Raw genomic sequence first — 26,307 nt, 5'->3', positions numbered from 1 at the left:
TGATCCCTCGTGGTCTGTGGCCTCTTACATCAAGCAGATGTACACATTGGTTTGACTTCTTTTTTTATTATCAACCAGCACAGATTATTGGTTAGAAACAACATCAAAACAAGAAAACGACTCCTCAGATTGATCCTCTGGAGAAGTGTCGGGACCGAGTGCTTTATATCATTTGTAGGAAATATTCTCAATATTCCTCCAAAAACTCCAGAGATGAGTCTGTCAAAAACAACAAGTCATGTGTGTTTACTGATTCATTTATATGTTAATTTGAATGCTGGAGTTTCTGTACTTCAGGACGTTTGGTCAGTCGTCACTGAAACACCATCAAAACGAGGTTTAAGACTATGAAGGTTTGGGGAAAGGATTATGTTGAGATTATGGTTGGTCGGGGGTCGGAGGTTATATACTCACAAAGGTAGAAGACAGGAGATGTAAGTGTTTAAGTGTAGTGTATTGACAAACCTCGACACTCTTATAAATCAAGAATTAAACAACTTTATTTGAATAATTTTACAGACAGACGTAGAAGTGGTGAAAATAGAAATTCTGATACCGACACAGTCACAACAATTAACCCAGTAAGAGCTCAACCTTTAGTTTCACATTTAAGTTCAGGCTCACTTACAGTAAAACGTCACTGTCTCATGGTTTCCTGCCAAACTGTCTGCAGCAGCCTCCTCAGACTACTGATGAAAATAATTAAAACAATAATAATAATAATAATAATACCCGCGGCAGGTTCTTCACTTCCTGCGGACCCTGCACACCTCAAGTGTCACTGGAAAAAACAAAAACTGAATTTTTTTTTTACATTTTCTGCTGTTGCTACAAATATCAAGTACTGAGGAGTGTTTAATACCACTCTTATCAAACAAAAATACCATTAAATAAAACTATCATTTACAATATTTATCAAAACAACAATTTTTCCACACAAGTCATAGAGTTAATACTCCTGCAATAATTTATGTATTCTCAAGATCTCCCGAGAATCCATAACTCGATGGCTTTCGGTCAAATGCATAGACTATTTCTCTATGGGAGATGAATACACTGAATCGGTGGAACTAAAATATAAACATACTAAACAAATCTGCAAACAGAGAAGACAGGAAAACAAAGTGAGAATGAGGTGAATTCCAAAAAGTCAAAAACAAATATTTCTACAGTTTTTTTTTTAAACCGTAGTTTTCTTTTTCAGGCAGATGTTGGTCGGGACCACATCAGTAGAAAGTCTTGCTACATGTTCTAATTCTAAAAAGAAATTACAGCATTAAATTGCTACATAACAAGAACAATGTGAAAAGATGTTTACACCATTTTCCTGATCTGCGACACAAAGGACAAATTCAAGCATCTTTCACCACAAACCTGTTTGAACAAACTCGTGAATTTATATCATCCTGTTTTCTCAGAGTAATTAATCATCTATTCTGGACAGTCATGGTTTGGAAATAGATAAAATGATATTTGATGGTGAAGGCCATGGTGCCATTCTGCTGTTCGATCAAAATAGGATTGAATTCTAACCAAGTTGATGCCAGTTTACAGTCTGAGGTTTCGTTTGAAGCTGTAAAATAAAGAGTGTGAACCTTGTGCCTGGTACATTGATGATACCCATCAACATTTTGGATGTGGTGCATATTATGTTTAACGATGTTTGTGTTATAACATATTTCATTTGAGTGACAATGAAAAATATGTATCATACAGATGTGGCCAAAATAAGGGGAATACATGTTCCGGGTTTTTGAGTTGAACCAGTTCACCGCATCAGATTTTGTGCTGCAGAACCATTTGATCAAATCGTTGAGTTTTAAGTGAAGATGACACAACCAGTGCATCCTGTTCTTTATAAACCTGTGTGGGATGGAGAACTTAATAGTGCCACAGCTTAGTTTAGCTCTAATTAAGCTGGTGCTGGCAGAGGGAGGATGGTGATGTGCTTTGTTAGTGACTGTGGAAGAGATCCTCTGCTGCTTCACTGTAACTGAAGAGGGAAATAACTGACTGGGAACCCCTCGGTATTCACTGTCATGATACACAGCAGAGATAACAAAAATTGGCCATTAATCACTGACAGTTCCAGGCTCAGGTCAAGTTTGAATAATCTGTAAATATGGACAGATTTCTCTTTATCATTTGATTGCCCTGTTGTAATAAGAATCCTCCAGAGCCAAAACATAAGCTTATAAGCGCCATAAAGAACATTCAACTGAAAATGTAAACATACATAAAAAAGGTCAAAGTGAAATTAAACATCTTGGGTATCCTACTAATAATTCTGTAAGTTTTAATTAAATCGTTATTTGTAAGATTTGGTATTCCAGATTTTTTGTCTCTGGGCCCTTCTCCAGTTAAAGTTGTTCTTGTCCCAAACCAGCAGATGTCCTTGTGTCTCTGTTCACGTCCACATGTGCTGCTGTTCCAACACAGTGGATCCATCATATTTACAATAAGCTCAAATGGTTCTGCCTCCTTTCCTGGGAACGTTCATCCATGTGTGTTGCAGTAATTAATATATCAACATTCTTAAAAAAAATATTAATGAATTCCAACACTTCAAATAAAACAACCATATATTATCACAAAAGAAAGGTGAGTCCACCTCATTGCTTTGCATACAGTATAATGTGGATTAACCTTTCCCCCTGTCCTTTAGGAGTTATGGCTGGTTCCTGGAAAGAACAACAGGCGTCTTTGTTCAGCAGTTATTGTTGTGCTCGCTGGAAGCCGACAGGAACACCATGTGTCTTCACGTTCCTTTATGAAGAGACCCTGAGGATGAAGTGGAGCGGCTGTTTGCCTGCAGGACACAGAGTTAGAGGTGCAGCAGTTAGATCCAACAGTCAGGGTGCACACACAATATACATTCACATTATCTAGACGTGCAAATCACAATTAGGAATATTCTAATATCATAATACGCCATTCATTATTAAAGCAACACACTATATTATTTGTTTATTGTTGTCTTTAATGGAGGATGCTAGATAATCTATCTTCTTGTGATATGATGATGGTCCAGCCAAAGTAGGACACACACAAAGAAAACAGAAACAAACATTTTTAGACAAGGAGACATAAGAAAAATAAACATGTATGATGAAGAAAAATAAACATCTTTCATAATTTGTCAGCTCCTCCAGAAAAGCTATATCCCCACGATACTGTTTAATATCACCCACAGTGTCATCCATATTCATTTCATCTGATTTATAATCCCTCACCCCTACACGAGGAGATGCTGCCAATCTCCTGTGTTAAGAAGTTACCCACACATTCCTCTAGGGGGGAAAGACAGAGCAGTTGTAGGTAGCATCAGGGTAGGCCTGACTGACAGGCTGCTGATGACACACAATATGGAGATGCTGGGCGAGTTTTACCCTGAGGGGCACAACTGTGTCTTTTTTTTTTCCCTTGTTTGTTTGCCTCTTCCTTGTCAGAGCCTCTTATAACAAAAAAGCGAAGGAGGAGACAGCCAGGTTGTGGAAGTTGACAGGCGGACACGCTAACACATGAAAACACACGTGTGACAGACTCTTCAGACGCAGACAAGGCACAAACAGGAGGACAGGGACAGTTAGTGGAGATGGACGTTCATGTTGCTCTAGTGAAGGATCACGTTTGATGTTGACTGACCTAAGTTGCACATTTTAGTTTAAACTTTAATTAAAGCAAAGGTCTGATTTTAGAGCTGACACTCAATGACGTTATCTGAAATATTAATATTTCCTGATTCTGTTAATAGTTGATTCGTTTGTCAGCTGTAAAACAGGCCTATATATATTTAGAGTAAGAAATGCTTTTATTTTTTTAATTTGTGGGAAAACTTCCTTATAAAAATGAATATCTTGATAAAATATAATTTAATTAGTGAAGATAAGTTTGAAGGAATAAACTTTTTAGTAGCCACTTATTTGCTTTAAATCCAGACCCATGTAGTGCCGGTGAATGCTTGAGAGGAAACTCACTTGTTTGGAAGCTTCAGGAAGGGAATGGACTTCGTTTCCAAAATTTCCGTTTAACGTCAACATTGCTGTAAAAACAAGTGTTACAACATTATAAATATTCCACTCAGCAGGTTTGATCAACAGTAATGAAGAAAAAGAAAATGTGACACGTCCATTTAAACATCACAACATTAACAATCAATCTAGATGAGCCTTTATGAACTTTAGTTACACAGTTTGTTCTCTCTGCCTACAAAGAAAATAAAAAACTAAAGGTCCTCCTCACCTTGTGGATCGATCCGGGGGTCGATGAACCCCCAGTGCTGATAGATAGCAGCCAGGTCGTGAGGATTGTAGTTCTTCAGGACACTCAGAACATCAACGTCCATTGGCATTTCTACTGTCGACTCACTCTTTCCCTGAGCAAAATGGAGTGGATCTAAATAACCTTTGCTTCCGTGTAGCCCCCACATGTTCATGGCAGCCCACAGATCAGGACCCTTGAGCCCTGAGGAGGAGTCACATGACTGCCTGCGGGGATTGAGTCTGTCTGCAGCCATGTTAGAAGTCCCACCGTGGCTCCTGGCCAGCATAAAACCCAAACCCTCTTGAGGGAAGTTCCCCTCCACTGCAGCCCTGTGGCCTCTGTGCTTGGGGCTGCTGGTTGGCTGGAAACTAGAGACGCTCTTGTTGTGCACTACACTGCTCGATGAAGTAGCTTGTACGCTGGAGCCTTTACTTCCCCCCTCTGCTGCCCGGTTATGTCCACCAGACTTTTTCGGAGGTTTGAGTCCCGCCCTCGCACTAGAATGTGTCCCTTCTACAGAGCGCGACTCCTTTGACTGTTGCTTGGACTTGGGGACACCTGACTGGGTTTTGGACTGAGCATTGGTGCTTGCTGTGTGCTTCTTGCTGGGGGTTGGGGGGCCTGGGGGCTGCGTGCGCTGAGTTCTGGGGGCTGGTAAAGTTGGACAGTCCTTGCCTTCGAGGAACGGAGGAGGCCCAGTGCGTCTCCACTGGGAGACACCAGCCTTTGGACTCTTGACATTGTTAACGCACGGTGCCCACTTGGGCGCCATGGAGCTGCCGCCATCCACCCTGTGGTTCACCCGCTGATGGATCCACAGAACTTCTGGGTAGCCGGTCGTGTGGGAGCAGTACGGGCACTGATGTCTCACCAGGCCCTCTGTTTTTAGCGGGTAATTAACAGTGTCGTCTTCTTCACTTACAGGCAATGCAGACAGATTGAGAAGACCGCCAGCATCATCAGTCGTAAGTCTTTGCCCTTTGACCTCTGTAACACTGGACTTCTCCGTTTTAACATTTGACTCTATTAAGCTCTGGCTGGGCAAACATGGGTAAGGATTCCAGTATGGCTGACTGAGTAGTACACTCCTGTTTCTGAGGTAGTCCATGTATCTTGAGGTTTTGGAACCACTCTGGCTCAGGTTGTCCGAAGTGGTGCCGTGTTTGCTCTTGGACCCCAGGACGTCCTGGTTGTGCTTGTGCAGGTGCGACCTGAGTAGTGAGGCGTCAACAGTGTGGAAATCACAGTGCTCGCAGAAGTAGGGCTTTTTATCTGCAGTAAGAGAAACAAAAGCAGTGTAAGGAACAGACATAGAACTAGATGGTGTGTTAGTGTCAGTTTATCAGATATAACATATAAAAAAAATACTTTGATTGAATATAAGTTTTCTGAAAACCTTTAGTGATTGTTATCTTGATCATTCTAATATTCAGACTTGGTTAAATACAAATTTGTGATGTGGTTGATAAAGCAGCCCATTAACAATCCTTCCCCTCATCAACTATCAACTTTAACTAAGCAAGATATTTTAATGTTAGTCAAGGACTTACAAGTAATGTATGTTACCTGATGACAATGCAAAATTTGAAGAGAAAACTACACAAAAAAAACTAATATATTTTATCGTGCCTTATTCAAAAAAAAAAAATGGATCAAATTCAGAATTCCCAATGAATCTCTTTGTGTGTCATCTTCTTCCTCAAAAAGTGTGCAAAGAGCCTTCTTAAGTTGTAAGCCCTTTAAATCCAACAAAGATTTTTAACTTTTTCTTTAAAGAATACAACAAACACTACACAACAAACAGGTAGTTGAATGGTGTTATCTATCAGCCCATTAGATTATTTTGAAGCCTCTGGAGAAAACCTAGGATGTTCATTTTCAAACGCTAAATACAGTTGTATTTCATTATAAATCCACTAGAGGTCTCCCTCCCTCACAATATAATGGTAGTAAATTCATCTCTCGCCTAATACAAAGCGGTTACATTTGTTATGAATTGCTGTTGAATTGCTGGCCTGGTTGGTGTATCTTACTTTAAGGCAAAAAACGTTTGATCTGTCCAGGAATGTGGTTCCATGAAACATCCACAAACATGACCTTTGATTATTGTTTCCCAATTTAAAGGAATTCAATCAACTATGTTGTCAAACCGCTCTGATGAGGTGCAGTGTTCTGGACTTACCCTCCAGGTCCAGGCTACTGATGCTCTTGGTCTGTTTAGGTGAGTAATGAACATCTTTGACCTTCTTATTATGCAGCGCTTCATAGAATGCATGACCAAGTCCATTCAACAGTATCCGATCCTTCTGGGATATCCTCTTGTCACCTCCTTTAGCATGAGCCAGGCTGTTTGCCGTGTGATCGAGGCCTGTGTCCCCCTTCCTCTTCTTAGCGTTGGAGCCAGAGGAGTCGATCTGCTTCCTCTTCTTCTCCTGCTTCAGGGGAACATACTCGCCCTTGTCCATGTCGTATGCCACCTCAGCATCGGCAAGTCTTTCCTCCCATCCCAGACATTTCTCCGTGGCCTCTACTAGTCGTCCCTTTGTGGCCAGCTGCCACGCCTGGTAACTACAAACTGGATCCAGCTCTGCAATTCTCGTGCCCACGGTTTCTGCCTCAGATGTAATTCTCTCCCCGACATGTATGAGGTTCAAACTTTCCAAAAAATGGCTCTTAGAATTCTGCAGCTCAGAGGCTTCAGCGTCTTCGTGTGGTGGATTTTGTGTTTGACTGTGATTCAGTTTATGTAGCTTCTCGTGTGTTCGCAACGTCTTGAGGTCAAAAAAGAAATTACCGCAGCCAGCGCAGAGCTCATAGAGGCAATCTTCATGTATCAGGGATGCTGGGTCCTGGGGAACTCCATTGATTGTAGCAGGCGGCTCGTTGCTTTTGCCGCCCTGCAGCTGGTCTTTGACCCGATGAATGCGCATGTGACTTTGGAGGAACCAGGCTTGGCGAAAGCGACGTCCACATATCCGACAACCATGATCCTGGCCGTTGCGGTGTCTTTTCATGTGGGATTTGAGGAGCAGTACCTGAGGGAAAACCTGGCCACAAATGGCGCAGGTAAAAGGCTCGTCATCATCAGCCTGGACGCTCTCTTTTTTCTTCACTTTTTTCTTGGTTTCTTTCTTTTTCACCTTCCCGTTGACATTGTGAGCTTTGTCCGATTTGGGGACGATTTCAGGAGGATCAGGAGACTCAGTGTTATCTTTCTCCTCCTTGTTTACGTCCCCCTCCTTGTCACTGGGATTGTGGCCCAACAGGCCCAGTTTATGGCTTCGGATGTGGGCTTTCAAACTGCCCTTCTGAGCCGTCCTGTGCTCACAGTATGGACACTTGTAGGGCTTCTCTCTTGTGTGTCTTCTCATGTGCTGGGACAGAGAGCTGAGAAGTGGAAAGCTGCGACCACACACCCCACATGTGTGTCCAGAGGTCGCGTCTTCCTCTGCCTCAGCCTTTATACTAGCTGTGCGTTTTTGTGAAACGTCTTCCTTCTCTTCTGTCTCCATTACGTTTCCTGGAGCACAATAACCAAAGCCTTGTAATAAATCCTCAAACTATGCAAAGTTTATGTTCCAGAAGTTAGTGAGCTCTCAGTTGCAAAACATTACAGCTTCAGTATCCATCCTGGTCTTTGTCATCTTTGGGAAGAATATCTGAAAATAGAGAATACATTTATTAGACATGCAATATCTACCTTATAATCAAACTCAAACGGGCACACGGACGGATGGACGGACGGAAAGATCCCGACTTGCGTGTGCTCGGGCCGGTTCAGTGCTACAATGTAGCCATAGTTTAGTTTAATATACTTTGAATATTTGTGATAGATAGTTAAACTATTTATGAAATCTCTCAGTAAGGTTTGAGGTCAAGGTTAGATTTCTAATTAGAAAGACAACTAAACATGTAAGGCCTAAAACTGATATGAAAGTCTTTATTGATACTTTTTTTGCGTGTTTCCTTTTATTCAACCCTAAATGCCACAGAATATAGTAAATAAGGACTTTCAGAAATCCGTGATTAGTTTGTTTTATCATCAGTCAGGGGATTGGTTAAAACTTCCTCTTTAACTCAAGGTACAGACAACTTGAATGCAGAAATGCAGAGGCTGGTTTTCTTGTAAATACACCAACAGTGACATGTAAGGCAGTTTCACTCAGCATGTGTCAAAACCACAAGCTCTGTTGTGGGAGAGATGGCCCACTGAGGTAATTTGCATCACACAGATTTTAGAATAACCTTTTGTCCCTTAGTGGAAGAGCGACGCCTGTCTGTACGTATTAGAGCTCGGGTCAGTGTCTCAAAATGCGTGTGTCCTTTGGTTTCCTATGTCGAAATTGAGTGCATGAGGTGAAGCATGAAGAGATGTATTCATTCCTGGCCGACCAGGATGGACCCCGAGGGGCAGTCCACTCTAATTCGCGATCAATAACACATTATCAACAAACTTCATTTCACAAACTCGCACACAGACCAGACACAGCCCTGATTTTACGATGGAGTAAAGATTGTGGTTCAAGGTAACAAGGGACATCTGTTTTTCTATTGTCATCTCGCTGTCACTTATGACCTTGTGTGTTAACCATTATGTTTTAATCCTTTTTATAATTTACAATCATAGATGTGGGCTTAACTATGCCAGCGACCTGGAAGATAACATTGACATAAGAGGCTCTGATATTTCTGAGAGATCTGACCCAGAACAAATCCAGCCTGAACCAAAACAAGCCTTGGCTGTACTCTATTTAAAAAAAATAGTATCATTGCACACTCTGATGCGGTTGAACATGTTCCTCGGGCAAACATTACTATCTGTTAGATTGTTAATAGCTAAAGAAAGTAATCTGTGGTGTATAGCCAGCCAGCCAGGCAGTCAAAAGAAAAACCTGCTATTGTGTTGGCCGCACTAGAACTGTCACATCGCTTCATGTCTGGCCCTCCACCCCTCATTGGGGGGTCAAGAGAGTTATTGTTAAAGCAAAGAGGCCTGGGCCTACATGTCACTGTCTTCGAATACAAGTCTGAGCAGAGAGGCAGGACAAAGGACAACTCCCGTTGTCTTGTCAGGCTCAAAACGTGAGGAGAAACTAGGTGCACGAGCACTTAGAGGCTAGAAAACAACCAGGCCAACTCTAGTAGGATTTTCAGGGGATGCGATTGCCTGTCTAATTATCTGTATTTGCATCCAGTCGCATCTGTCCGCATGCATGCCTGCCTGCCTGCTCGCGGTCATGTGTGCTGATCCGCTCACGCTGGAAGGGGTGCAGTATCTGGAATATGGGAGGAGTTTGGTAGGTTTTTCCGGACATGGCAGGTGTTTGGTAGGCAGACGCCATCAGATTAGTGCATGGGCAATGTGGCACACTGTCTTCAAGAGGGGGAGGATGTGCAAGAGAAACTGGAGGGTGGCAATTAAGGGGTTAAGGTTAAGGCGAATGTAATGAGTTAACACAATGGGGATAAAGTCAGAGAGCTGAGGGCAACAGATGGGAATAAACGGGCCATCAGTGTGGAGTTAGCCGCCTCTACAGTATGAGCTTAGGTCTTTGTCAAAGCAGCATACATGCTTAGTGTGCTCTATATATTTGCATCTGCAGTATCCTACTGTTGCTCACTCATAAATTATATATACGTTGTATAAATGAGGGAATGTGTGTATGTTTATGGTTTTCAAGACCAAAATCAATCTTTATGTAACATTTTGAACCTTCTGTCTTTCTTATCCGGTGTTTTTTCACCTCCCCTGCTCTCATCCCACAAACACTGAAAGCCCTTTGGAGGATCTGTAAAGTAATGCAGATAGCCAAACATGTTGCTCCGGGGGTTTAGCGCATTTCTTTTAGAATCCCTCGCTTTTTTTCTCTCTCTTTTCTTTGGCAGATGAATAGGCATGTCCAGTCAGCTGTCCTCGCATTGATTCATCCTGACGTCCCAACCAGCTCAGCACAAACTCCCTATGGTCAGGGCACTGATGCTGAGAGCCTGTGTGCTGTGGTGTGTGTCTGTGTGTCTGTGTGTGTGCGTGTACTTGAATGAAAATATCCACTGTTGTATGTGCGTGCACTCCTCGTGTGTGCCTGGTCGCTGCACCCAACTGAGGGTGTAATTTCCTGCCAGGGACTGTCAGTAGAATTTGTCATGTAGGACTGCAACTAATAATTCAAACAAGCCAGAATATCTCAAACCCCTATTTTCTATTTGTTGAAATGCAGAAATGAAATGTAGACTTATAGCTAGTGTCTGCAAAAAGCTGTGACCACAGGCGTTTTTCCCATCATGCATATGTGCCTGTGTGAAGTGTGTGTGTGTCTGTGTGTGTATGTGCTGAAGTCATCCAAATATTCTCAACAACCAGCAACAAACCTGTGCCAACATACCCCTGACTGGAGATAGCATGTGACTGTCCTTATGCTAGTGTTCAAAGCCATAGTCGGTCGCTAAGCCTCACATCTACTGTTTTGTATCCAATAATCCTGTCGGTCTCTATCAGCTGAAAACACGACAGAAGCATAAAACAAAACCGATTCACAGATTGAGAAGTTGTCTTTGTTGTAAATGCAGTCGAGATACAAGGTGCTGTTTTTTTAAAGATTGTTAAGACATATGTCTTTAGTCTTAATCTTCAACTCATCCCTCCAGCTCTGTGTCTGTGTCTGCTGTGGCCCCTGTCAATGCATCCATGCACAAAATCAAATCAATGTTTTCTTACAGAACATTGAAATTGCTATTACACAATTTTCGATACAGTAGACATGCATGTCAAAATGTTGGATTCTATATGTACCAGAGAAAAATTTAACAGCATGTATGATGTAAGATGCAAGTGATGAGATTATTACTGATTCCTCATATAGTGGAACACTTTGCTGGTTAGAGATATGAGGCAATATTAATACAAGAACTTATATCTTTCATGCTGTATTTTACTTTTGGACCTTATTATCCTGCACTCGTTGCGAGGTACATTTAGAAGAGTGTCTACTTATTTTGTTGTTAGATAAGGTGTATATATATATATTAACATCTTTAAAATGTTGAACCTTCTGCTTCTGCAAATTTAATGAAGCTCAACACTTATATGATATTTTAAAGAACAAAATGAAGCACAGCAAATCGTGTCACATTTTTTTGAAGAATCAAATCTCTAAGATTTTTAATAGACAGATGGCCTCTCAGAATGTGATTTTTATTGAAGAATTTCATATCACCAATGCCTGAAGCCATTAGGGTTGTGCTACTACCCTTCGAACTGAAGCAGAAACATATCCCGCTCAAGGTTGTTGCACTAAAAATTAACCCTTTCAGCATCAGCATAAAGTGCAAGCTTAGATTGGCACAGCAAGAGGACTGCCATACTTATAAATAGAAGTCACAGACCACACAGTCGGCCATATTGAGCACCTGCAAAGCATTACACATGACCAAAGATAGGAATTGATTTCTTATCGCCTCCCTTGTTCCAATACAGCTTAGTGTATGCAGGAAAAATAAGTAGTTACTGCTTCACTGCTGAAACAGATGGAAATGACTCATTCCAGATGTACTGGAGTCAGACCTCAGCCCAGGTGGCTCACGTCACCTTGCATTGAGCATCACTGGAATGGTGAGTGCAATAGAAAGGGCCTTATCGTCTGAACAGTAACCTGTGAACACTGAACAACTAAGTGCTTGACAAAAGAAATATAAAGTGAATTACATAAAAAGGTGTTACTCACATCCCTCCCAAACAATCCTGCACTCTCCCTTGTATGAAACACACTGTTCGGTGTTGCACACTATAATAAGCACTCAGTGACTTGTGGGTCACTGACGCATACCAATATACCTCAGTACAAACTGTTTCCGATGCATAATTGACACATGACCCAAAGACGGTTTTCAGCATCGTTCCTCGAGTTACTTAATTGCACGAAAAAGCGTGAAGCTGCACAGGACTGTGGGCAAACAGCCTAATATACCTAAGAGATTAGATAGCCACGGGCTCAACAGTCACAAGCACGGACAAACTTGCACACATCTGAGCCCATCCCCCTCCTTGTCCAACTCTCCACTCAGTTACACAACATGTACACGGATTACTCTTCATAGCATGAGATGAGCTGCTCAATGAGTGGTCTTTTTCCGTGCATGCCCCCTCAGTGCAGTGAAGCACACACAGGAAAGAGATGAGAGGGGTACCTGTATTTGAAACATAAACCAATACTCTGTGGGTAAAAGACACTGAATGTGTGATGCAAACCCAAACGCAGACATCAGTAACGATGCCATTGAAAGCAGGAAGGCAAAGGTGAGGAGATGCGATCTCTTAAGACCTTTTCAAATGACTCTGGAAACTGTAATGTATCCACTATGGTGAGTGTGAGGATCCACTATGAACCCAACTCTCTTTTCTGTGTGGATTGGCTAGTGTTGGAGACACTGGAGTATAATCTGCTGGCATTAACTTGCTCTCTAAAAAAAGCACTCTCGACAGGGATTAGATTATCATGGCAAGGTCAGCTCAGACTCGTGCTGACAGTCTCTCTTTATGTCTCTCTTTACGTCTCTGGATCACTCTGCTTTCTGTCTTTCTCTTTATCAGTCTTCTTGACGCTGTCTGTCCTCCCAACTGTCTTTTGGCAGGTGAACGTTCAAACACCGTCTTTGATTTCAAAAAGATCACACTGCCGATGCAATCAGCAGAAACCATCAACAGATTAACACAGATTAAATATACCACATGTTATAGTACACTTAGCAATAAGCAATATTCATGTTACTTCAGCTACTTTGCCATTTTTGCAAAATGGTCTTTGAAAAGTATTTCTACTATAGAAGAGTATTTTTTAAAACAGGAATACTTTTCAAATAAAATAAAAAAGGAAATTGTGTTTTGTGTATAAAAAATATATAGTGTTTGTTCTATTAGAGAAGAAAACAATCTCACAAGGGCTGCAATTTAAGATTTGCATTATAAACTCAGATGCCAATTTTTATTATCGCTAATCATTAAATTATTTTGCATATCAAATGTAAAATAGATTAATTAATATTAAAGAAAACAAAAATACACAGTTAACTGCAACAAAGAGAAAAGTAGAAATTCTTGCATCTGAGAAGCTGTAAAGTGTTAATGTTAATGAAATTAATGAAAATTGCTTCAATAATTAGCGGATTATTCAAATAGTAGCTTGAATGTTACTCAGTAGAGCTTATACCTCCTCCAAGGCCACCACTCCTCTTTAATTCAATCAAGCTGCACCAACGTTGACACACATATTAGTTCCCTTAATATGCCTGATTTGTTTTCATCAAGATCTATGAATTATTCTTTGGGAAAATGGTTAATGTTGAAACGTGCCACAATGTTTAAGAGCATCCTCCACCTGATCTGGATCTGTATTTAACGGACTCTCTCCTGACCCACAATGCATCTTTCCAACCAGTTTCATGAAAATCCGTTATGTTGATTTTGTGTAATCTTACTGATAGTCAAACCAAACAAACAGGGGTGAAAACATAACCTCCTTAGTGAAGAGAACAATTTTTTATCTTATCTGCAATTCGGTTTATAGACAAGTCGTTTCAGCTCTAAATCTCTTTTGTGGTTTTAATCTGATGGATAATGAAAGATGCAGAGCTCTTACAGTTGTACTTGATTCATCTTCAATGAAACAATTTTAAGATTTAAACTCTGATGTAACCTTCAGTTGTAGTGGAACCTTGAACACTTCACTATTGACAGTAGAACTTGATAAATCTCACTCCCCTTTTATCTTGATTACCTCAAACAGTTGTGATACAGTTAACTCAACACTGTAACTGATTGTGGTTTCAACACATTATTTTCTTTTATACATGGAGTCGATGTAAATGGTATCATATCCCCTCAAATTGTTATTGCTACAGACTGGAGTGTTTACATTTCTCATCTGTGTTTTAGATAAGACTGATATGAATGCAACTGTTTTTTCAAAATACAATTTCAATAAACCTACAGCAGAACCTCACAACTATTTATAAGTAGTTTCTAATCTGACTTTGCCTATAGGTTTGTTGTTTTCATGGTATATAATGTGGATATTATCAGTGTATAAAGTCAAAATTGCCCTTCTCCTTCCCATACTGTGCTATGATTAAGGTAAGGATTGAGGAGGGGTAAGGCGATACCTGCTTAGCGATTTTGCCCTGGAGCAAAAGAATGACAGCTGGCAGCAGGGTCTGGATTAGGTTTCCTTAGGGGTATTGCATCTTTTACACCAGCGCTTCTTTGGAGTAGAATGGGCCGATAGTAACCCGACTCCCTCAGACCCATCCAATCTCGTCTCCCTCTGCCTCAATGGGGCCAAACAGAAGGGATCTGTGAACGCCTTACTCATCCCTCCCATCTTCCATCTGGACATTTTGTCGGTGTTTGCACTCCAGTTCCTCCACTGGAGACTTAAAGGGGAAGTTCTGTCTATTTTCTCCTCATTCATCACAAACTGGGGAATCTTTTCAGTCCATTCAATACTGACTCAGAAAGGTTGCATCCTGAACAGTGAGAAATGTTGCACTTCGTTAAAGCAATATTTCAAAATTAGATGACAGTTCCTTTTATATGAATAAATACTATTTGCAGTAGCAGATACATTGACATGGTTACTACTGTGATATCCCTGCTTTTTTCCCAAGACTTTTTTGAGGTGTGCACTGATTCTACTTTTTCATGAAAGATAGCAAACCAATTTCCTGATTAAAATACAAAGCTCAAGTTAACATCCAGTAACAATCGTCTCAGTTTTGGAATGACCCAAAAGGTTTGTATTTTCCCACTGATCCGCTTACTAGCAAATTAACTTATTTTTTGTATTCTATTTAAAGAACTTTGCTTTCTATAACATGGTTCAGCAACTATCTTAGTCTTTTAGTTGCTGTTTTAAAGGATACATGTCAGAAGCGCTTTTATTCCCATCTGTTCACACATGTAGTCCCTCTGTAAATAGATCCACATTCAGGGCCTGAAGGTGCAGGTACCACGACCCACACAGAGAGACGACATGGGAGCGACAGCTAGCATATGTTAACACGAGGCCGAATCCAGTACGGTCCATCTGCATGCTCCGCTCTGAGGTAATAACATCATAAGAGAGGATGCACCCTCAGCAGAATGTGCACCTGTATACGTGCACAATCATTCATAAGCTGATATCCATATTTTTTACTTAACTACAGTGCAGATGACAAAAAAATAAAATAAACCTGTTCAGGAGATTTGTTTTGTTAAATTCTGGAGCCGTGTAAAACATATCCGTGAGATGCTGTGCTGCGTTTTACCTGTAGATGCAGATGTCAGTAACAACAAGGTTCTTAACAATTAAGAGTTTCATAGTTACAAATGAGATGAATGGATTTTTAAATATTTTGGGGGGTGTTGGTATTGACAGCAAGTGGAAAAAGGGTTTGATAAGATAGAGATGTTGTCGTCATAACTGATTAACTTCCTGGTTTTGCATGAGCCTTCATCAAGTGATGATCCTACTTGCACAAGTGTCTTAGGAGACATGATGAATAGTCTCCCTTGTGTTTTCCTCCCTGCAGAATCAGCGACTTCATCTCAACACTTGAAAGCTTAGTTTTTATCTGATCTGTGTCATTTATTTCCAGAACAGATTGTCACTATTATTGTTTGATTAAAGGATTCTCTCCAAATTAGGTTAAGAAATGTGAAACAGAATATTTGCCTCGGTTTTATCTTTTTCAAGAGATGCTTTTGTTGTTACATACTTAATAAATAATAAATTCCATAAATGTTATTAAGTGTATTTGCATCCATTTTTGGGTTTCTCACAACAGTGGCTGTGTCACCGTCTATTTGATGCTTTTGCTTCCAGATGTGCGGCCGTATCTTTCTTTTGATTTGACTCAGATCGAGAACAAAAACCAAACTGCCCCAGCCCATTGTCACACGAGGGGAGCTGCCCAAAGTGGAGATTGGCCTAACCCCACACATCTTCCTGTCTGCTCTGTCTGCACCCTTCCCCCCATCCCAGCATCAAGCCCCTGTCCACAGACCCCAGTCTCCTGACCCAGTCTACACGATTAAATCATTTTTCTTTAGCACGATTTTTTTGTGTGTCCCCCTGCTACTACGTCTGGTAGTCGTCGCGCATGCACACCCTCCCCTATTGATCGTCATGCTGAGGAGATTACCCTAATAGCTGGGATTACCTCCCCACATGTTGGCTGACCACATACTGGGGGTGGAAGGGGGGGCAGGGATGGTGCATGTCGTGCATGATGTGCAAGTGTACAGGAGGAAGGGGGGTGGAGGAGGGAGGAAGAGATAGAGACAGGTTTGTTTATTTGTCGTCTGCGATGATCGAACGTAAGAGTGGACATGGGCAGACCTCAGGTTGTGTGTGGGATTTAATTATACTTTTTTTTCGCAGCCTACATCTCTATCTTTATCCTTCGCAGGCGCTGATCAGATGTGCGACAACACACAATCTGACACATATGAGACACATGCTCCTTTAATGTGTCCAGTTCAAGGCACAGCTCCATGTACCTGCAGTGAACCAAGAACACAAACAGAGAACTATTTGGATAATTGATTAATTGTTTCAGATATAAAGTGAAACATCATTTGGCCTTGGGTCATCCGATGTGAGGCTGTTCAGCTCTACTTCCTGTTGATTCGAACACAAAGCAAAGCCACTTAATCACCTTTTGTGTACTTGTGACAGGTCTTCTTTTTTTGTTTCCCTCCTTTCTGACACGTTAATAAATTGCACGATGAGTATTAGACGCAGCCTGGTTGTTCTCTAATCACCAGCTTTCCTGCCACATGCCCTGACAACAACACCTCCACCCAGGGTGCAGGGCAGCACCGTCCCATCCACATGTTTCCCCCGCAGCTCATCCCGGGTCAAGCTGCTGCTGCTGCTGCTGCTGCTGCTGGTGGGTCAGTTTCTCCCAAGTGCTAAATGTTTGGATCAGATATAAACCCGAGGGCCAAGGAGGCAGGGATCGAGAGGGAGAGAGAGAGAGAGGGAGACTGGAGGCCATTCAGACGGTGCAGAGAAAGAGGAATTCCGTTAATCCGCCGCTGATCCGGTACAATGGCAGCCTTGTTGTCTGTCCCGTTAGCGCTCACTTAACCACAAGTTTGCGTGCGTTGACAGTGTTCGCTCCGCGGCCAAGACAATTACAACCCGCCTGATAGCGACGGGTAGGTGGGGGGGTGGGGGGACAACAACGCGGGGTCAGGCTCCGGCGGCCGCGGAGGACACTTGACTTGGCGACGTTTCACTATAGCTGACATCCGCGTTACAGCCTCCCCCGGACGGGATGGTCGCGGCTAACTTTCCTCCCCCCGAACAAACTCCCACACAAAGCCGCCACACGAGCACCCACAGCCCCGCACAACAATGAGCCCCGCTCCCCGCTCGTTAGTTCAGCGGCACTTTGCCTCTTACCTCGCACTCGGGCTGGGGGTTAGGCGGCGGGTCGCTCCTGGAGGAATCCCATCACCGTTAAAGAAAACAAAACAATGGCGGTTGAAGTGATACAAAAAAACACTCCGGGGCGCTGCGCTTCACCTTCCTCCTGCTCCTCCTCCTCCTCCTCAAACTTCACCGTCCCCTTGTTTCAGTTGCAGCGGAGCACCTGCACCGCGGTCCCTGTCCTCCTCCGCCTCCTCCTCCCGGGCAGGCAGCAGCAGCAGCGGTCGTCGTCGGGGGGGATGAGTGACGCCACAGATAACGTTATTAACGGTAATGGAGAGCCGGCGTGCGCGCGCGTCTCTGCCTCGTTCACCGCAACCTGCAGCCACCGACTGCGGTCAAGCCAGCCGCCACAGAAATTATACTGCGCGCATATACTGACATTTATGGTAAACGCATTCTAAGCGTTTTTTCCAAATTAAACTGTTGACATGGAGCATATACAAAATGCATAATTGAAAAGGAAATGGATTGGATTATATTAACAAGAAGTATATATCTTCTCTCGTGTCATTTGTATGAAAAGCTTTTTGACTGTATCAATTAAGAGATTTTACAAAATAAAAGTCACACATTTTTAGCTTCAAGTTGCTAATTTCTGGCTACTTCAGAGCTCTATAAAAACACTTTGCTCAATAAGTTCAGAGAGAGACTGAAATGCCTGTGTTCAGGACCTCTCTGGCTACGTACCGACTGAATATCAAAACATTGTCCTGTATAGATTTGGAGATAAGTAAAGTAAAGAAAGAATTTCTAAAGTAGAAACGTGTTAATAAAAAACAATACCCATGTGGGGCAGCAGAGGGCGCACTTGGTAGTCACTCAACGTTACACAGTGTTTCTTTAAAGATGTAAAATAGCAAGAGCAGGATGATAAACCCAACACTTTGCTATCAAAGAAAGCAGAGGACTCTTTGTGTCTTTGTTTTGTCGGTCCATTCAGTAGTACATAGATATTCTCCCCTAGGTTCTCTGAGCGAGCCTCCTACTTCCAACCAATCAGAGGAGGCCAAAGTCAGTGGTTGGAGCTCACAGCTGTCAAGCAGTACGAGAAGGCGCCTCTGGTCTGTTATGGCTCGGGTACTGATGAAGCTCGAAGCTCAGAATATCTGCTAAAAGACCTCACTTTACAGGTCAGCAAAGTAATATCTCAGTAATATCAAATCTATTAATGGTGAATACACAAGAGATGTATTTTTTGTCTTACACGTTCACATATTCCTTCACTGAACACTCCACCACAGAGCAAATGGGTTTTTGGTTGTTGGATCTAACATTTGTCACCAGAGGGCTCACTTTAACTGAGAGTGAGTGCTGAGTGGAGCCCCCCTCCTCCTCCTCCTCCTCATTCTCATCCTCCTCCTCCTCCTCCTCCTTCTCTCTTTGACCCTCTGTTGTATTCCTATTCTTACAATGGGTGGCGACAAAGCGCTGTCCTCACAGACCTATCCCCCATGGCACAACTCAGCATGGTGCACACAGCATGGTGTTAGAGAAGGGAATGGACCCCAGTGTGTTATCCATTTATAAAAGTGGAAACTAAAATATAATGTGTTTGACAAGAATAAATCAGGTTTAAAGAAGGACATTTCATTCATTTTCTTCTTTGGAAATTTTTGGTGTCTTTTTTAGTTGAATGTGCATGAGCATAAAACCTTGTTGCTCATGTCACAGTCCCTGTTTTAGAGTGGCTTTCAGTTTGTCCCACATATGAGGTAAAAGCACTTCAACTCTCCCAGTGTTCCAGGGGTAGATTATCAGCCCTTTTGAAAATCAGGTGAAACCCGGTACACCTCATTGTTCTTCTTGGACATTTGAAATGCCAAAAGTAGGTCACTTCCACTTTTCTTATTTAGTAGAAAAACAGAGATATGATTGGCCTTGAGTCTCTTTTGATTTTATATAATGAGTAAGCAATGAATTTATCAAAGGGTGGAGGCTAGTGAGGCATCTTTAAATATGGACAGAGACTAAAGAATAAAATCCTAGAAAATGAAAGAATTTAGGGCTGAGTTGATGAAATAATTGACATTGAATGGATTGATAATTAACAAGGCTTGAGTCGTGCTGCAGCGGCTGGAGATTCAATCCCACCTGGCCTTTGCTTTGTGTCGTCGCCGGTCTCTCTCTTCCCTTTTATTGCCTAGAAATATATCCCAAAAATAATGATAATTAGTTTGACATAATTGGAAAATACTTACCTTCTTACCAAGACTTATTTGGGAAGATGTGTATACCAAAACTTTAGCTCAGCATAAAGACAGGAAACAACTACCCCTGACTTTGTAACTAAATCCTTTACAGCTCTTATTATTTGTCTAGCACTTAAATCCTAATTTTTACACTTTAGGTTTCATGCAAAGTACAATACCTGAGATATATTGTATAAATTAGTGAGTTTTAGAGGTGATAACATAGTTTTAACTTTGGAGTCTGAATAAGATAGAAGAGAGATACGCTGCTTTGAATGTACAGGGGATAATTAATCTGCAGTTATACAGACCCCGGGAAGATCCTTGTCTGAATCAAACACTGATTTAAAACTGTTTAAAGATAATTCAAGTTAGAATCTTCAGTCACTGTGCAGCAAGTAAAAATAAGGAAAAGAAATGTCAATGAAAAAAACTGGCAAAACAAGAAAAACAGGGAGAGCAATTGTTGTTCCAATGAAAACATTGGGAGTGTGGGAGCTGTATGTTTTGTCCAGCGATTTTATGGAGACGGCTCCACAGAGCAGCATTAATCAACTTCCCCACGCTTCCGCCTCGTCCAGGCTAATCTCATTTAGTCATTCAGTGCTGATGTCCTTTCCACTATCAACATTTCTTAATGAGGAGTCGTCCCTGCTGCTCAATCTAATCTCGAAGCAACACAACAGATATAAATAGAAGAAGAAAAAGCTAATTGTCTAATTTTCTGTCAAAGCCGTGTCATTTGTTTTACCTGTACCTGAGGTCAGAGTGCCTATAATGCCTCTGGTGTTTTCTTCCATGCAAAGACCCACAGTGTTTATTTGATTTTAATTACATTTTGACTCTGAAATGACAGGCTTCAAATATGTTCCATCAAATTCATGTTTAGGTGAAGAAAACGGAGAAATAAATGGTGAATGATAAACCTGTGATATTGATTAATATTACAGCATATCCCAGATTGACAACAAATAGTAAGATTTCAAGAAACTTTACAAAGAGTGTTGATTGAATACGGATCAGAAAACCCCGGTAAATATCTGAACAACAACAAAGTAGGCAAGCCTCAAACTGGTGCATATCTTTTTGAAGTGCTTTACCAAAAGTCAAACCATTATAGTCAACAGCAAGAGTAGCTAAATTCAGCTCCCAAAAACAGCAGGTTGCAGTTAGAGAAAGGAAGAAGGAGGGTGAAGCACACACGTTCAGGGCTTTGTACAAGATCACTGGTGACTCACATTTGTTTGACTTCCTGCTGTTACAAATTCTATAAAATGCCACATAATAGCTTTGAGTACACGTGTGTAGGTCTAACTTTAATTGCACAATTTGTTCAAGAGTTTTGACATGTCACACATGTTGGTTGAGATATATATATAATTTATATAATACATTATAAAATTATACATATGGATTTGGGTGAAATCGTAGAAAGTGTGCAGAGAGAGTAATTTAACAAAAATAATGAATCAAGGAGATTCAAGAAAAAAAATCTGTTCTTTAGTTCCTCACTCAAAACAACAACAAAAAAACTCTTAACTTGGCAAATTATCCAGAGTCCAAACAAATGTGTTGGTATATTCTGCATTATTCTTTGCTTTAATTGTTTGTTATTCTGTTATTCTGTTATTATGGTAATCTGTTATTCTGTTATTCTATTATTTTGGGTTTTTACTGTTTAAGGTGGAGCTGGTGTGGGTGTGTGGAAATGATGATGCTGGGTGGAGCATGAAAACAGGGTGGGTGACAAACACATTGTCGTTACTGTCGTTCTGTGTTATGCAGCAGAGCTGGTGGGTGGACTGTCTGAATACTGAAGATCTGCCTCCTTTGGTAAATATCAAGGTAAGTTCCTCTTTATCTAGATGTAGCTGAGAATTTGTGTATTTAACGGACAATCACAGCTTTTAGGCCAAGCAGCTTCAGTAGATTTAACTTTTTTATGTCTGTGAGCTCCTGTTTCAAAACAAACCTCAGTCTGATGTATCTCTGTTAATTTAAAATGTAGATGAAATAGTTTAGTTACTTATTCCACTGTTTCTGGAGTTTAGTAATAAATGGCAGCTTGGATTGTAAAACAAGGCGATATGTTTTATCCATGGATCTGGTACATCTAGCTTCAAGAGTCATTGCTATCTTTGTTTTCCAGGTGATGGTGCATTGTAGTTGTTCATGATGAAGTGTGATGGCATATGAGGATTAATCAAGTAATTCATTCATCACTGTTTTAAATCAGAAAAGTTCATATAAAGTATCTAGTCACTTTACAGGTTCTCGCAAATTTTACTTGATTAATGTAACTACACAAGCAGGTGACAGCTTTTGCTTTTTATTTGATTTAAACCATGAAAAGACGACATTACTCCCACGAATCTAAAGATGAAATAGATCAAGTGATAATTTTTTTTAAAGCTCCTGTAAAGTGTGTGAGTTACAAAATTACATGAAAGTTAATCCAGATTCTATTGATTTAAACTTCAGATATATTCATTATTTCATGTTGAATGTAAAACTCCAAATTTTTTAATAGACATTATGTAAATATATGATTTGTGAAGATTGTTCGCAGGCTTTTCCACTTCTTAAGGTGAATTATGTTTATTTTTGGGTCCTCCCAGAGATGTTCGTTTCTTTGAGATGTGAATTAGATTAGCTAATTCTGTGGCTAACACTTTAGCCTAATCTGTTTATCTGACAAGACTAATCTACTTATTTGCTCATAAACAGTGGCTGCCATTATGTAATAATGATTTCCGCTTTCCTCTCAGGGATAGATGAGTGTCTGCCAATAAACCGACAACCAGAACTTCACATTTTTAATTTGTTCCTTAAAGAAGGAGGACGAGAGATCCACATCTTGAGTAATAAGTGAACGACACTGACCCATCAACAGTTTGTCAAAATGTCAAACAGCGACTTCCAGAGACTTGAGTTCTTCCGCAGCCTCCTGAGCGGCTGCAGCCTCGGCCCGTTCTGTAATAACTCCCCCCTATATTTCCAAAACACAAGTGATGACCACGAGCTGGAGATTCTTGAGGATGGACCCCCCTGGTTGCGAATCGTCATCTCCGTCGTGTACATCATCGTGGCTACTGCCGGAGTGCTGAGCAACTTGCTGGTGATGTTCCTGCTGTATTCCACACACACCATCCACACCGGCACCATCAATTTCTTTGTGTTCAACCTAGCTCTGGCCCACCTGCTCTTCTCCCTGGCCTTGCCGTTTTGGGCCGTGGACATTGCTCTGGACTACAGCTGGCCTTTCAGCCTGGCCACGTGCAAGGCCGTGTCCTTGCTCACCGGACTGAACGTCTTCGCTAGCTGCTTCTTCCTGACGGCTATGAGTTTGACCCGTTACTGCTTGGTGGCGACTGCCCTCAGACCCAGGACCTCCCTGTGCAATCGATCCTGCACCTCTCCAGTGGCCGCGGCCTTTATCTGGGCCGCAGCGCTGATAGCCGCAGTGCCCCGAGCTGTGTTTGCTGACCTGTCACTCGTGGGCAACGACACAGCATGCCTGCTCCGTTTCCCAGCTGGCACCGCCTGGCTCGGAATAAACCAGCTCCTGCGCATGGTGCTTGGTTTTCTTCTGCCCTACGCCATCATACTCCTCTCCTACCTGCTTCTGCTGCGCTTCCTCTGTCTCCACAAGCTGAAAGGCAGCAGCTCTCGGCGAAAGGCTGATATTTCAAAGTCTGTGGCGGTGGTGGTGCTTTCCTTCTGCGTCTGCTGGTTCCCGTACAACGTCCTCACGCTTTGGGGCGTCCTGATCCAGCTTGACATCCTCGATATCAGCCTCTCGTTCTACGCGGCTCAAACATACTTTTTCCCTCTGGCTAACTGCTTGGCTTTCACCAGCAGCTGCTTCAACCCTGTCATCTACTGCCTGGTTAGAAAGGAATACCGCTTGGCACTCCACAACGTGCTCCTCAAGTTGAATCTGGCCGTTGTGTCCAAGGTGCCCTATTGCATTTACTCCAAGGAGAGATCGGCACAGGTTGGGCACCTGGCTATTCCTCTCAAAACATACAGCCAGACCACTCCATCTCACACACAGGGATACGCACCAGTGTCAATGCTCCCAACTGCAGTGTCCGCTATGTAAAGCCAGAACGATCAAATTCTTTACTCCTAGACTTCTAGAGAGGATGCAGCCAAGCTTCTGTGGGGTCCTGTGATTTACAGTTCGCTCTCTGTATCTCCGTATTAGTTGCATGAAGATTTGACGCTGAGTCATGGCTAACCCCTAACCCCTAACCCTAACCCTACAATTCACAGCAAATGTAACATCTGCATGAAACCTCACTATTGCTTTTTCTTTTTCTCTTTCTTATGATAACGAATAAGTGTAAGATGGTTTATTATTGTATAAAACTACTGTGCACATATTTACTGCTGCAGTTTGGACCGACTGCACTGTACTTCTGGTTTGTTATTGTCTTAGCTTTAGATCGTCAAGAGTGAATAAATATTGTCATTTGTTTGAGAAATAAATAAAGTTATTTTGAATCTATATTTTCTACAACTTTATTGTGTTATCATTAGTGTAGAAACTTTCAGTGGATCAGTGTTTACAGAAATAACGCAGAAAAATCAAGGAAAACGAATTTTGTGACAAACAAGTAGTGGCTACTGAAGAACTTTTATTGCAATTTTCCTGGTATTTTGGGGGATTCTTTTTGAAACCCCCTGAAATTCTTAAGAACATTTTCAAACATTTGATAGTTTTTGATTTCGATAAAGATAAGGGTTAGGTTTGGGGGGGGGGAAATTCCATGCATTTTTGGAAGATTCATGGGATTTTTATCATTCATTTCCTGAAACCTTTAGGAATTTGTCCTAAATATTTTCCAGGAAATTTTCTTGAAATATCCCGCAAAATTTCCCGAAATTGCTATATTTTGGGTCTGTTGTCCCTTCACACCACAAGATGGCGGTGTTCTTCAGGTTTAAAACCAGCTGAGTCTGAAACTGATCCCACTCACACTTTTACCATGGATCAATAATAAAAGTTCTCTATTTAGGGGTTTATTAATTTATTGAAATCACTCAGAAATCACCTGAAAAATGAATACATTCCCTTTGTTCAAACAAAACAAATCATATCAATCAAGTATAGTTACACTAATAATAATCATTACAAGCGCAATCATACCTACAATAACTACCATTGTAAATAAAACTACCAACATTAAACATCCACCATATAACATCAGGGGTCTGGAGGGTATGGCTTATCCATGGGGCATGGCTTATTTCAAAAGAAATGTCAAGTAAATGAAGGTATTACATCCAGTAGGCCGAATTCAAGTCAGAAACCCCACCAACTATATATTTGTAACACAGTAGATCAATTGTGCAGAATAATAGCTGCCAAGAAAAATACTTTGTTAGATTCCAAAACGCTATACATCCATTTTATAAACATAAATATGTTGATTGTTGTTAATTACCTCTTTTTCTTAAAATATACAAGATATCTCATATCATTTATAAGGTCCTGCTTTAGCTCCAGCAAAGAGGCAGTTCTTCTGTTCCCCTCGGGTCAACAAAGGTTCATACATCCTGTAAAATGTCACGACTCTGTAAACATTAAGCACTTCCTCCATCGTAACTTCAATAATAATTCCCACCAAGTTTTATTACAGTGGAGTCTTTATCACATTTTTTCAGTGGGAGCAACAGACAAAACTCTTGGTTCCTTTTAAATGCAACAAATGATGAGATAAGGGTCAGGAACCAACCAAAAGAAAAGCAGAGTAGTTTCCTTTAGAGCACAAAACCCTCATTTCGTATGTGTTCAGCTTCTTCGCCAAAGATTGTGTGTCAATAATTTGTGCATTTTGGCATCAAGGGTATGAAAAGATGTGTCTGTGTTCCTCCTAACACCTGAGAGTCTGACAGATTACTAGAACACGCTCAATCTCATCCCATTAATAAAAAGGAGATTCATGTGAATGTTACGGTAACGGCACTTAAATGCAGTAGTAAACAGGACAGAACTTTAGAAATGGCCCTGTGATGGCAAAGGTTTTTATATAGAAAGTCTTAACAACAAGCAACCAAAATTAAACCTAAAACTTTTGTATCTACTTATGAACAAAATTAACTATTTTTCTCAGAATCGCTCATAAATAAATAAGCTTTTTTGGTGGGGAAGGGGCAAATGGAATAAAGTATCCTCTTAGGTTGTGGTATGAAGAGTTCAGAGGTAGCACCCTGTACCACTGCAGCTAATACAGAGAAGTTTCAATAATATATGGTTCTAACATATATATATATATATATATATATATAACATATTATTTATGTCTTTAAAATCATTTTCCTCAGTTTATGGATTGCAGCTTCTTGTAAAATGAAAACAGAAGTGCTTTATA

General features: G+C 41.2%; 2 protein-coding genes across 2 annotated transcripts; one reads left to right on the top strand and one right to left on the bottom strand.

The window, feature by feature from the left end:
* Nucleotides 1-500: 500 nt before the first annotated feature.
* Nucleotides 501-17,836, bottom strand: LOC128461876 (zinc finger protein 516). Its single transcript, XM_053447032.1, has 5 exons — nucleotides 17,709-17,836; nucleotides 6,446-7,922; nucleotides 4,243-5,535; nucleotides 3,978-4,042; nucleotides 501-2,809 (listed from the first exon to the last, which is right to left on the bottom strand). Exons 2-5 carry the CDS (start codon nucleotides 7,773-7,775, stop codon nucleotides 2,759-2,761), a joined length of 2,739 nt encoding a protein of 912 aa, XP_053303007.1. The 5' UTR covers nucleotides 7,776-7,922; nucleotides 17,709-17,836; the 3' UTR covers nucleotides 501-2,758.
* Nucleotides 17,837-21,693: 3,857 nt separating this feature from the next.
* Nucleotides 21,694-24,331, top strand: LOC128461978 (relaxin-3 receptor 1). Its single transcript, XM_053447190.1, has 2 exons — nucleotides 21,694-21,772; nucleotides 22,762-24,331. Exon 2 carries the CDS (start codon nucleotides 22,830-22,832, stop codon nucleotides 24,030-24,032), a length of 1,203 nt encoding a protein of 400 aa, XP_053303165.1. The 5' UTR covers nucleotides 21,694-21,772; nucleotides 22,762-22,829; the 3' UTR covers nucleotides 24,033-24,331.
* Nucleotides 24,332-26,307: the final 1,976 nt, after the last annotated feature.

The sequence above is a fragment of the Pleuronectes platessa genome, chromosome 18 (genome assembly GCF_947347685.1).
Source record: "Pleuronectes platessa chromosome 18, fPlePla1.1, whole genome shotgun sequence".
Classification (NCBI taxonomy): Eukaryota; Metazoa; Chordata; class Actinopteri; order Pleuronectiformes; family Pleuronectidae; genus Pleuronectes; species Pleuronectes platessa.
This window is presented reverse-complemented; position numbering and strand designations above follow the sequence as displayed.